Source organism: Vidua macroura, chromosome 1 (assembly GCF_024509145.1).
Source record: "Vidua macroura isolate BioBank_ID:100142 chromosome 1, ASM2450914v1, whole genome shotgun sequence".
In the NCBI taxonomy this organism is placed as follows: Eukaryota; Metazoa; Chordata; class Aves; order Passeriformes; family Viduidae; genus Vidua; species Vidua macroura.
Window position 1 is genome coordinate 153,786,091 of NC_071571.1, and position 13,063 is coordinate 153,799,153.

A 13,063-nucleotide genomic window follows, 5' to 3' on the forward strand; every position below is an offset into this window, starting at 1 on the left:
TGCCGCCTGCTGTCGGCACCCGGAACTGCAGCCGGAGCGCTGATGGCCCGCGCTCGCTGCTGCCCTCCGGTGGACAATTCCCGAAGCACAACTGCCAGAATCCCCAAATCCCAGAATGGGTCAGGCTGGAAGGACCCAGAGTGGGCACCTGGCCCAACCTCCCAGCTCAGGCAGCGCCATCCCTGAGTCCAGGACTGTGTCCAGAGCTGCCCGGAAGTGGAAACAGTAACAGGTAGTGCTGGACAGAGCACCCCTGATGTGCCTCCCTGGAAAGCACAGAGGGCACGATCACTCCCTGACCTCCTCTCCCTGCTCTTCCCAATGCCCCCTGCATCCCTCCTGGCCCCAGGCCACACGGCCAGCTCCACTGGTCACCCACCACCACCCCCAGGTCCCTCTCCAGAGATGCTTCAGCCAGTATCCCCAGCCTGGACTGGCACTGGGAACTGTCCCTCCCCAGGGGCAGCACCTGCCCTTGCCCACTTGAACCTCCCAATTTCCAGCCTTTAAGATCCCCCTGAACTGCAGGATGTGGCAGGATGCTCTGCCTGGAATGTGTCCAAGGGACAGTGCACCAGTTGTGGCCATGGGGGCTGCATTGAGAGAGGTCTTGTGCTGATTTTGGTGCTGAATTGGGCAAAAACCAGCCCAAATCACCAACCCCGAACTGACAACTGAGAGTGAAGCACCAGAGCTGGGCCTGGCCATCCATCACCTGACCCTGGGAACGCCCAGTCCCCTCTCAGACAGAGATTCCTCTTCCATGTTCCTGCTTGAAATTAAGTGTGTGTGAGTTTCCTCTCTCGGGTAGGGGATGCTCCCCAAGGATTCTCCTCAAGGCTGAGAGAAAGAGACGTTCCCACGAGTGTTGTTCTGGGCAGTGGCATTGAGCCATGCCTAAGAATTGTCACTTTTGGCTGGCTGTGACAGATTTATTTAATGGAATTGTTTTGACTGAATTATGTAACAGAATTGTTTTTATAGTATTATTTATTAGCATTGCTTTGCACATTGGCCTCGGTGGTCACAGTGGCCAGGGTGGCTTTGGAAGCCTTGTGGCTGAGGGAGTCTTGGTGATCCTGGTGGCCATGGTTGCCATAGTGACCACAGTGCCCTCGGTGACCTTGGTGGCATTGTGGCTCAGAGGATTCCGGTTGCCACTGCCAGGGCTGTGGTGGCCAGGAAGAGTCCTCCAAGGTGGAAGGGGGCCCTGGGGATGCTCCCACCTGAGGGACAAAGAAGGGACTCAGTGAGACCATGTGGGGAGTGAGAAGGTCTGGGACAGCAATAATGGGGGGTTAGGGGTGACAGGGGAGATGGGGGCCATGAGGTGAGAAGTGACAGGGTTTTGGGGGGGCATGGAAGGGGTACAGGGACCAGGGAGGCCAACGGGGTCATGGTGGGCTTAAGGGTGACAGGGGTCAGGGGAGGTCAGGGGGTGCCATGGAGAGTGACAGGGGGTGTCAGGGGTTCAGGGAGCGACATGGCGGGTCCTGGCCCACCCATGTCCACCATATAGGACCTGTCCCCACAGCACTGACTTTGGTGGGGAGGGACAGGGTCAGTATGGGGGGGCCCAGTCTGTGTCCTCCCCAGGCCGGTATGTTCCTGTCCCTGTCCCCTCCCAGAAGTGGGGGTCACCATTCCTGTGCCCTGTCATAGATGTTCTTGCATGCCCACAATGGGTGTCCCCAGACTTCTTCTCCTCAGCACTGGGTGCCTCTGTCCCCAAACTCTCAGTGAGTGTCCCCAAGCTGTCAGTGAGTGTCCTCACCCCCTGTGCTCCGTCATGGGTCTCCCCTGTGCCCATATCGTGTATCCCTCCCACTGGGTGTTCCTGTCCTTGTCCTCAGCAGTGGGTGTCCTTGTCCCCCCCACACACAGTAGGTGCCCCTGTCCCTGTCCCTGTCCCCATGCCCACCCCTTCCATATCATGGGTGTCCCCATGGCCACAGTGGGTATCCCCTTCACCCCAGGGTGTCCCCTGTGCTGTCACCTCACAGCCACTCGCAGTTGTATTTGCTGTAGGTCCCGGTGGAGCGGAGACTGATCCGTGCCTTCTCCCCATTCCTGGTGACTTTGGTGACCTTGAAGGTCTCGAAGGGTGGGATCAGCACCTCACGGTTGCTCAGATAGAAGGAAAATGCCTGGATGTCCACGCCGTGGCACGTGTGCACCTCAAATATTGTGTCTGTTCCGTATTTCTGGGCGATCTCTTTGCTCAGTGACGTCGATGTGAATTGACCGAACCGGACCCTCTGGCCACGCCGCGCCTGGAACCGGACGTCGTGTATTCCCCGGTACACGTGGTGACACTGTCGCTTCTGAGCGTGCCTCAGTGTCACCAGGGCCTTGGTCAGCAGGAAATGCAGCGTTTTGAAGTGGAAGTTGTTCCGGTATTCCTGGCGGGAGCGCCCGGCCGCGCGCACGGCCGCGTTGAAGTCCTTGTAAATGTCCTTCGTCGTGTAGGCCATGAGAGCCACGGCCTGGGCTGGGGACGCCAGAGGGGACACAGGAGAGCCCCGTTTGCGCCACTCAGCCTTGGCCTTCGCCCAGGTCTGGGCGAAGAGAGGATTCTTCTGGTACTCAAAGTTGTAGAGGGCCGGCAACGCCGTGGTCATGGCATGTCCACAGCCCCGGTACTGGTCATCGAAGGAGTCCCGGGCCATGTCCAGGGGCACCACCTTGATGGCAATGGCAGTTGCCACGGTCATTGCCAGCAGAGCCAGGGTGCGAGTCAGGAGGGCCATGGCCGGGAGGGGCCACTGGGACCAGTGTGGGACACTGGGGGGACAAAAGAGGACTCACTGAAGGGACATTTGGCACACACAGGGTCGGCTCCCACCATGAAGGGCTGGGGGGGCGGGCTTTAGCCCTGGGGAGCGGGGCAGCTCCGGTTAGAAGACCCCTGTACACATCCTTGAAATTGAATCCGAAAGTCTGGGGTCATTCCAGGACTCCCCAGTGTCCCTCAGACACCAAGGACAACAGTCCCACTCCCATGGTCTCATATCCTCAACACTTAGCAGCCTCCCAGGACTCAAATTCAAAACATCATTCAAATTCTGGGGTCACTCCTGGTCCCCCCAGCAGTGCTTCCCATGACCCCAATCCCACTCCCACAATGCCCCCCATGGACCCCACTGCTGTGTCCCCTCCAGTGTTGTCCCTGTGCCCACCAGCTCCACAAACCTACTCCCAGTTCATTGTCCCTTTCCCCCTTAGTGTCACCCCAGCCCCTCTGCAGTTCTGCAGCCCAAACCCTGGGGACAATCCCTGACCTCCCCCATGTGCCCTCAGTGCCCCACCCGGCCCCATCCCCACCCCAGTCCTGTGTTTACCCTTCCAGTGTTCCCCCAGTGCTCCTCAGGAGCTCAATCCTGCTCCCAATCCTCGGCAAACCTCTTGTGATGCCGGGCTGATTACAAACCTCAGCAAAATCCCCAAAGCCACTCCCTCACCCCCCTCACTGATCCCTCAGCCCTCTCTCAGACCCCAAATCCACTCTCGTGATCTTTTTGGTCACCCCAGGACTCCAACTCAAATCAGGCAGTCATCCCCTGTCCCCACAACATCCTCCAGAAGCCCCCATGGCACCACTCCAAAATCCCAGTCCCATGTCCCCCCCTCAAATGACCCCAGTGTCCCCCAGCCCCTGATACCAAAATCGGACGCAGTGAACTCCCTGATGGAGCTGGAGGTATCAGAAATCCGGAATTCTTTATCAGCTTGGACTCACAGAAGATCTCTTCTGGTCCTGCAGGTCAGGGGGGACTTTGCCATGGGGTATTTATCCACCACAGTTATAAATATTCATTAAAAGGAGCTTCTTACCTAATACATATATATCACTTTCTCTGGAAATAATTGGCATGGTTCCACCTCTTTCTGGAAGTCCTTTTATGGTACTGGAGGGTCACCCAAAGGGGTTTCTGGGTGTGGTTTTCAGGGAGTGCCCCAATATGCCAGATGACCTTTCCTAGAACTTCTGCTTTGTGCAGGCAGTGCTCAAGTTCTCTGGTCCAGAACTTGCAAAAGACCCTCACTGGAGTTCCCTTTATCTGCTTTTCCAAGGAATCCGTCCACATTAATCCTGTGTATCCACACTTCGACCTCCTTTTCTTGCTTTTGCCCATTCATATTTAAGCCCTATCCAGCACCATTAAGAGATCTGAAACTTTCTATTCTGTCCCTCACTGCTCACCACCAAGGACCCCAATCCCACGGTCCCATGGCCCCCCAGTCCCCCTCCCCACTGCTCACTGAGTTGCTGCCACACCTCAGATACCAAATGGGGTCCCCTAGCAGATGACATCCCTGTAGGCACCTCGAGCCTGGGCATGATCTCTTGGGGGAGTGCCTGGGTGACTTCCCTGGCCTTGTTGGTGTGGCAGGAGAAGGTGTGGACCCCAAAAAACGGATCCACCAACAGCAGGAGATACCTGAACACTTCCTGGAGTGGCAGCTCTGAAAATCCATTTGCCAGTAATCCCCGGGAGTGTTTCCTCTTTCAGCGATGCCTGGAGGTGATGGTTTTGAATTCCAAGGGTTCTTTTTCAAACATATTGGGCATTGCTCTGTAACAGACCTGACAATTTTGTCCTACAGACACTGAGGACCTGAGGCCACAGACCAGTCCCCATGGCATCGATTCCCCAGAGCTTTGCTGGTGCTTTTCTCCTTTGCAAATTGCAGCATCAGCTGGGGAGGGCCTGACCTGGGTATTGGGAGTTACCTCTCACCCACCCACCCACCCTCTTTGTTGTGGGCTTTTAGAGAAGCAGCCAATTTTCAATCTGCCCAACTCTATCCAGGCCTCACTTCTGGGGGGGGTGAAATTCCTTCCTCAGGAATTAACACCAGGATGCTTTGCTGTGGAAGCTCTTGTGCACCTTTATTGCAAATCTATTTCCCACACGGAATTGTCAATCTCCAAGCTGGTGTGCCCTGGATTGTAGCATGGCCACTTCTTTGGGCAGGTGGGTGGCATCAAGGAGGGACAATAATTCTTGTTTATATTTAACTGGAGATCCCTTTGGTGTTAATTGTCTTCTTTCTTTCCATATGGCTCCTTGGGCATGATCAATGCTCAAAGTAAATATCACGTGAGTTCCTATGTTTGCATGGGACCATGGGAGTGGGATTGGGGTCCTGGGGGGTGAGCAATAAGAGAGGGAATAGAAAGTTTCAGACCTCTTAACAGTGCTGGATAGAACCAGAAAAAGCAAGAAAAGGAGGTCGAAGTGTGGATAAGCAGGATGAACGTGGAAGGAATTCTTGGAGAAACAGATAAAGGGAACTCCAGTGAGGGTCTTTTGCAAGTTCTGACCCAGAGAAGGAGCAGCGCCTGCACAAAGCAGAAGTTCCAGAAAATGTGACCTGGCATATTGGGGCACTCGGTGGAAACCACACCTAAAAACCCCTTTGGGTGACCCTCCAGTACCATAAAAGGACTTCCAGAAAGAGGCGGAGTCATGCAAATTATTTCCAGAGAATGTGATGTCTCTGTATTAGCTAAGAAGCCCCTTTTAATTAATATTTATAACTGTCATGGATAAATACCCCAAGGCAATGTCCCCCCTGACCTGCAGGACCAGGAGAGTTCTGCTGTGATTCCGAGCTGATAAAGAATTCCAGCTTCCTGATACCTCCAGCTCCATCAGGGAGTTCACTGAGTCCAATTTCGGTATCAGGGGCTGGGGGACACTGGGGACACTTGTGGGAGGGACACAGGACAGGGATTGCAGAGTGGGATCATGGAGGGTTCAAAGGGGTTGTTGTGGGAGAAGAGAGTGTCCTCTGGATTTGTATTGGGGTCCTGGAGTGACGTGAAATGGATAATGGGACTGGAAGCAGATTTTGGGTCTGGGTGAGGGACCTGGGGGACACTGGGGGGGTGACGGAGTGGCTTTAGGAATTTGGGTGAATTCCCAGAGGGGCCTGGGGCAAACCACTAGAGGTTTGCAGAGGACTGGGAGGAGGATTGAGCTCCTGGGGAGCACTGGGAGGACACTGGAAGGGTAAACACAGGACTGGGATGGGGAGGGGCCTGGTGGGGCACAGAAGGGACACTGGGGAGGTCAGAGATTGTCCCCAGAGCTTGGGCTGGGGTGACACTAGGAGGAAAGGGGCAATGGATTGGGAATGGGGTTGTGGGGCTGGTGGGCGCAGGGACAGCACTGAGGGGGACACAGAAGTAGCATCAGGGGATCAGTGCTGGGAGAACAGGGAGTGACCCCAGAATTTGAATTGTTTTCCTGGGGTTCCAGGAGGACACTAAGCGTTGAGGACATTGGGCCATAGGAGTGGCATTGTTGTCCTGGGGTTCTGAGGGGAGTCCAGGAGTGGCCCCAGGGTCTGGGCTCAGCATCCCAGGATGTGTCCTGGGGTCTTCAATGCGAAACTGCCCCCTGTCCTCCCAGCTGACCCCAGTTCCCTTCTCCAGCCCCTCACAGAGGAACCCTTCCCATGTACTCCCATGTGCCCTAATTGTCCCCTCAGTGTGTCCCTCTTTGTCCCACAGTGTCCTACAGTGCTCATGGTGGCCCCTCCCCACCATGGCCCTCCTGGCTCGCATGCTGGCTCTGCTGGCAATGACCTTGGCCACTACAGCCATCAAGGTGGTGCCCCTGGACATGGCCCGGGACTCCTTCGATGACCAGTACCGGGGCTGCGGACATGCCATGAACGCGGCGTTGCCGGCCCTCTACAACTTTGAGTACCAGAAGAATCCTCACTTTGCCTGGGGCTGGTTCCATGCTGATGCTGAGTGGCACAAGCGGGGCTCTCCTGTGTCCCCTCTGCCGTCCCCATGGCACGCCGTCGCTGTCATGGCCTACACGTCGCAGGACGTGTACAAGGAGTTCAACGCGGCCGTGCGCGCGGCCGGGCGCTCCCGCCAGGAATACCGGAACAACTTCCACTTCAAAACGCTGCATTTCCTGCTGACCAAGGCCCTGGTGACACTGAGGCACGCTCAGAAGCGGCAGTGTCACCACGTGTTCCGGGGCGTGCGTGACGTTCATTTCAAGGCGCGGCGTGGCCAGAGGGTCCGCTTTGGTCAATTCACGTCGACGTCGCCGCGCAAAGAGATTGCTCTGCGCTTTGGGACGGACACGGTTTTCCAGGTTCACACCTGCCATGGTGTGGACATCCGGCAGTTTTCCATGTATCCAGGGGAGGAGGAGGTGCTGATCCCACCCTTCGAGACCTTCAAGGTCACCAAAGTCATCTGGGATGGAAAGAGGACATGGATCAGTCTCCGCTCCACCGGGACCTTCAGCAAATACAACTGCGAGTGGCTGTGAGGTGACAGCACAGGGGACACCCCGGGCGATGGGGACACACGCTGTGGCCATGGGGACACCCATGATAAGGCACAGGGGACAATGACAATCAGGGGAGATGGGGGACAGGGACACCCTCTGTGTGTTTGTGGGGAGAAGGACACTCCATGCTGGGCACACCACTTTGGGGACACCCATTGTGGGCACGGAGACAGGAACGTCCATGACAGGGCACAGGGATGGGCATCCTCACTTCTGGGAGGGGACAGGGACAGGAACATCCCTGCCAGGGGAGGACAGAGACTGGGCCCCCTCTGTACTGACCCTGTCCCTCCCCACCAAAGGCAGTGCTGTGGGGGTGAGACCCTCCACGGCACTCCCTGAACCCCTGTCACCCCCTGTCACTCTCCATGGCGCCCCCTGAATGCCCGGACACCTGTCACCCCTAAGCCACCATGACCCCCTGGCCTCCCTGGTCCCTTGCCCCCCCAGACCCTTTGTCACTTCATGGCCCCCATCTCACCTGTCACCCCTCACCCCCCATTATGGCCATTCCTGACCCCCTCACTCCCTGCATGGTCCCACTGACTGCCCTCTCTGCCCCCCTGGCGGGAGTGTCCCCAGGGCTCCTTGCCACCTCCAAGGATTCCTCCTGGCCACCACGGCCCTGGCAATGGCCACCCGGATCCTCTGAACCACAAGGCCACCGTGGTCACCAAGGTCACTCTGGTCACTGAGGCGGCTGTGGCCACCATGATCACCAAGACTCCCTGAGCCACACGGCTACCACAGCCACTGTGTCCACTGTGGCCACCAAGGCCACTGTGCAAAGACATTCTAATAAATGTATAATTCCATATATATTCCATATATATTATATATAAAGATATAATTCCATTATATAATTCTGACAAAGCCAGCAAAAAGTGACAGTTCTTAGCCAGGGCTCGATGTTACTCCGCACATCAACACTCATGGGAACATCTCTTTCTCTGAGCCTCGGGGAGGATGCTTGTAGAGCAACCCCTTCCCGAGGGTAGAACCTCATGCACATTTCATTTCAAGCAGGAAGAGAAGAATCTCTCTTTGACATTCCCAGGGTCAGATGATGGACGGCCGGGCCCAGCTCTGGTGCTTCACTCTCAGTTGTCAATTGGGGGTTGGTGATTTGGGCTGGTTTTAGCCCAATTCAGCACCAAAATCAGCACAAGACCCCTCTCAATGCAGCCCTGATGGCCACAACTGGGGCACTGTCCCTTGGGCACATTCCGGGCAGAGCATCCTGCCACATCCTGAAGTTCAGGGGGCCTTAAAGGCTGGAAATTGGGAGGTTCAAGAGGGCAAGGCCAGGTCCTGCCCTTGGGGAGGGACAGTTCCCAGTGCCCCTCCCGGCTTGACAGGAGCTGCTGGAGCATCTCTGGAGAAGGACCTGGGGGTGTTTGTTGGTGGTACAAATAGTTAGAATGATGATTGGCTCTTGCAATTAAGAGATGAGTATTGTGTGTGTGTGTGTGTATGTGTTAGGGGAAGTTTTGTTGAGATTTGAATTTCTTTTGATTTGCAACTTCGTTATTGTGACGTTTTTGGACTCCCTCTACGCCATTTTGTAGACGAGCCACTGGCAGTTGGCCACACTCCCACCGTTGTCCCTTTTTCCTTATTCAGTCCTTTGTGGGTTTTTTTAGGTTTTTTTTTTTTTTTTTTTTTTTTTTTTGTTTTGTTTTTTTTTTGGTTTAATAAACCTTCAACTTTTAAAGAGAGCGGTCACATCTCACAGGTTTCTTTCCTTTTGTTCCTTTCTGCTTATAGAATTATTTCCCATAAGTTGCTAGGAAACACTTATGACTGGGTACGTAGGAAAAACAAAAGAAGTGGCCAGGCTCTGGAGAGGAGGGCACCTGGTTGCACATCTCTTACCTGGGAGTTTCTCTCTGAGGGGCAGAGATACTACGGGAATTGGGCAGGTGAATAATGGGCCTGGGGCAGTTGCTGGTTCTCTCTCTCTCTCGGCTTTGGAGGAGGATGGTCGGAGCTGCTGCTTTGGGGAAGGGAATTCACAGCTACCACCGGAGCCCAGGCCAGAGCTGCTTCTTCTGCCGTGCGTGAGCCTCTGCTTTGAGATGTGGAAAACACGTTCACTCTCCTGTGAAAATTTAGAAAGTTTAATAAAGGACAACGGGAGACAAAGACAGCAAAGCAAAGATTTCAGCCGGGTGAGTCTCGGCACTCAGCCAAGATCACACCATCACCTTCAGGGAAACCCCTTAAATACCTCCTCCCTTACATCAGCCCGTTTCATATTCACAGACCCTTATGCATATCCATATTTTTCCATAAACTGGTTTACTTATTGCAGGAACTATTTTACATGGCTCTTCCTCTGGTCTGCCTTTTCAGAGCGTGCGAGTTTCTTGGCTGTGGTTTTGGCTCCTTCTCTTTAGCACTTCCAGTTTGGGCCTCGGTCCACACTTTCTTCAGACGGCAGATGCTGATTGTTGGCATATCAATAGCAGGGTCCTCATTACACGTTCACTGGACGTTATCCCGACGAAACAGACACTTCACTCAGGACTATATCAGCTGCCACTACTGCCATGTTGTGAAAAACGCATATTTTTTGATTGGCTTTCGGCAAATATTACAATGACTATTATATGTGTGATGTTAGAAAGTTATGCTGTATTAATTCTCTTATGTAGTGTGTTAAATGTAGTTTTAGGTTATAACATAATATTGAAATAGAAAACTCTGGGATGTAAGATATTTTTTTACTAGCTCAAGAAAAGGGATAAGATAAAAAAGAAACTCTTCACACTGAGATAACACCCACAGGACACAAAGAGTTACAGCCCCTTATCAGAAAAGACAAACATTCTTCCACCTTCTCTCCGTCTTTACGGAACCACCAGGATTAAGGGGAAGAAGCTGACAAGAACCAGAAAAATTCTTAATTTGCAAGAAATTTCTGCATCATGTATGAGATGTATGAATATGCAACAGGCTGTTGCTTTTAAGGGTTATTCCTTTGTTCACAAGGTATGTTTTTGGCAGCTCAGTGCCCAGAAACATCCGGACATCCATAATTCTTTGCTTTGTATTGTCTTGTAGTGTCCTAATCCTCGTTGTCAAAATTTTTATTACTCTAATTTTATTACTCTTTTTTTAATAACTATTTTTTAACTAATAAAGTTTTAAGATTTAAAAAAACAAATGGTTGGTGTTTTTCACCTATGTCTAAGGTTTTGTTATTAGCAGAAATAAAAGCAAATTTATTTTAACATTGTACATATAGCATTCATCTTAATATCTGCAAAAAAGCCAACAATATAATAAGTATTTATAACATGAGAGCAGACACAAACTCAAATCTTATTAACATCTGCCTCACTAAAAAAAAAAAAGGGCCCCATCACCATGTGCCCGGGTGCCCGGAATCCCCAGCTCTCCTCTCCCTGCCCTGCTCAGAGCTGGGCTGCCGCTGCCACGTCCCTGCTGTCTTTTCAGCATTGTTCTGAACTTTCTCTGAACTGTAGCCCCACATCCCCTGCCTGCCAAGAAATCCCGCTGGCCCAGCTTGCGGCTTCCGAGAGTCCTGCTGGGCCACTTTGGTGTTACTTTGTTCTTTTAAGAGTTTTAAAGTTCTTCTAAAAGTTCCTATCCCTTCAAATATTTACATATTTCAACTGAGTTTTCTCACAGATGTTCATGTAAATAATCATCGTTTTACATTCTTCTTTGTGAGTAGATAAACTGTTGGTTTGACCAGTGCGGTTAGAAAGGTAACAGCTTCACCTTCCAATCCACTGTCATTTTTACTATTGTATATAGAGTCATAAAATAAAGTTTACTTTTCTGAGTTCCTTTTCTTTCCTCTTACATCTAACCTACTTCTGGGAGTTATTTCGTGTCACAGTGCGACACACCGGGATCAGCTGCCCCAGGGGTTTGTGCAGCAAAGCCTCTCCTCCATCCCTTCCCGTCTGGGCCGAGCTGCCATTACCACATGATCCTCGAGCCCGCGCCACAGCGCCCCCCGCAGGCTCGGGGGAATTAGCGCACATGCCCCGCCCACCGGGAGCCACCAGCACCCCTGCTGGCTGCGACCGGAACTGCACGGAAGGGGAAAATGCCGCCGTCGAGAAGGCGGGGACAGGGTTCCTGGTTCTGTTTGGGGTTCATGCTGGAGTTGTTGTTATTTGTTTGCCTGGTTATACATACTAGTAAAGAACGGTTATTCCTACCCTCATATCGTTGCCTGAGAGACCCGTAATTTCAAAATCATGATAATTCGGAGGGAAGGGGTTTCCATTTTACATTCAAGGGGAGGCTCCTGCCTTTCTTAGCAGATACCTTCTTTCAAAGCAATACAGGTGGTCGTCAGCATTCTGGTGGTCTTTTGGTGTGCTGTAGTCTTCCTCATGTTTAAACTTTTCAATTCTATGTTCACCACATACCTGGTGCTTCTTGTTTTTTTCCAGTCTAGCCTGGTTTTAGCTGACTTTGCAGTTTGCAAGTTTCATTAAAACTTGCTATCTTGTTCTTGATGGCGTTTGTTGTCCCACTTGCTCTGCTGCCTTGCTCGCTTTGTCATCTTGCTTACTTTACCTGTGCATCTTACTACAACGTTACTTACAGTTAACCTTTTTTTACGTACCACTCCGGGTTCATGCGGAGCGACATTTTCGCTATCTAACGTTTTGAGCAGAAAAATTCGCCTTTCCAGAGGTTTACTTGCACAAAGGAGGAAGAAGAGCCCCGCGATTTTATTCATGAACAAAGGAAGAGGCCATAGGGAATTTCCCCATGGGGTGCCTCAAATTACTGGATACTTTTCATCCCAATTTCCCAGCCGTACCTCCCACTCCCTTTCCCCATTGGCTGAGGTACTTGGAAGGTGCAGACTTCCCTATCCACCTACTGCACGCCCCCCTTGCTACACACCCCACTCTTCTATAACACAGACACATGGCCATTAAAATGGGCTTTAACTCCATCCTGTGCAGGGAAATTAATATTCCTAAGCATGTTGAGTCTTTGTTCTTCTTCTCGAAGTTCAGGAATTTCGCAGGCCCTTGGCTGAGCAGCAGTCTGTGTCAATGAGGAACATTTTCTGAAACTTTCTCCAGTCACTTCCTTACCTACAAGTCCCAGGCACTATCCACCATCAGATTCACACAATCTGTTTGCAAAGACACTTTCCTCTTATTCCTTTCAAGGTGGAATTAATTGTGGTGGGGAAAGAGTTTGGTTGGGTTTAAATCCTGAATATGGGGGAATTCACAGAATTTGGGCAAAAATGCTAAAAAAATTAATTTCCAAAGAAGTAAAGGGCAGACAGGGGGATGTTGGGCTGCGGTAAGATTGTTTTTTTCTCTTCTTTTCCTCTTCTCTTTCCCCTTTTCCTCCAGGGAAAATGGCAGTGGTGGCCTTGGTGGCCTTGGTGACTTCATTTTTCTGGGGGTCATGGTGGCCTTGGTGATCGTGGAGACCACGGTGACTGTGAGAAATGACCGCTCACTTTAAAATGCAAGGGTTTATTAAACCTCAACAACACAACAAAGGAACTGAATAAGGAAAACGGGACAACACTGGGAGCGTGGCCGACTGCCACCGGCTTATCCAGAAAATGGCGGCTCTGCTTTTTATACCCCTGGTGTTGCATCAGTCAAATACATATTCATAAGCTGTCATATATATTCAAATATTTTTCCTTAGATATGCCTGGGCCCTCCCAAAGTCAGCCAGTTGACTCTTCCTGGCTGTCCATTGGTGAAGAA

General features: G+C 52.0%; 1 protein-coding gene and 1 pseudogene across 1 annotated transcript; one reads left to right on the forward strand and one right to left on the reverse strand.

The window, feature by feature from the left end:
• Nucleotides 1-1,140: 1,140 nt before the first annotated feature.
• LOC128808081 (NAD(P)(+)--arginine ADP-ribosyltransferase 2-like) lies at nucleotides 1,141-2,809 on the reverse strand (annotated as a pseudogene).
• Nucleotides 2,810-6,557: 3,748 nt separating this feature from the next.
• Nucleotides 6,558-7,980, forward strand: LOC128808044 (NAD(P)(+)--arginine ADP-ribosyltransferase 2-like). Its single transcript, XM_053978824.1, has 2 exons — nucleotides 6,558-7,305; nucleotides 7,892-7,980. Exons 1-2 carry the CDS (start codon nucleotides 6,558-6,560, stop codon nucleotides 7,978-7,980), a joined length of 837 nt encoding a protein of 278 aa, XP_053834799.1.
• Nucleotides 7,981-13,063: the final 5,083 nt, after the last annotated feature.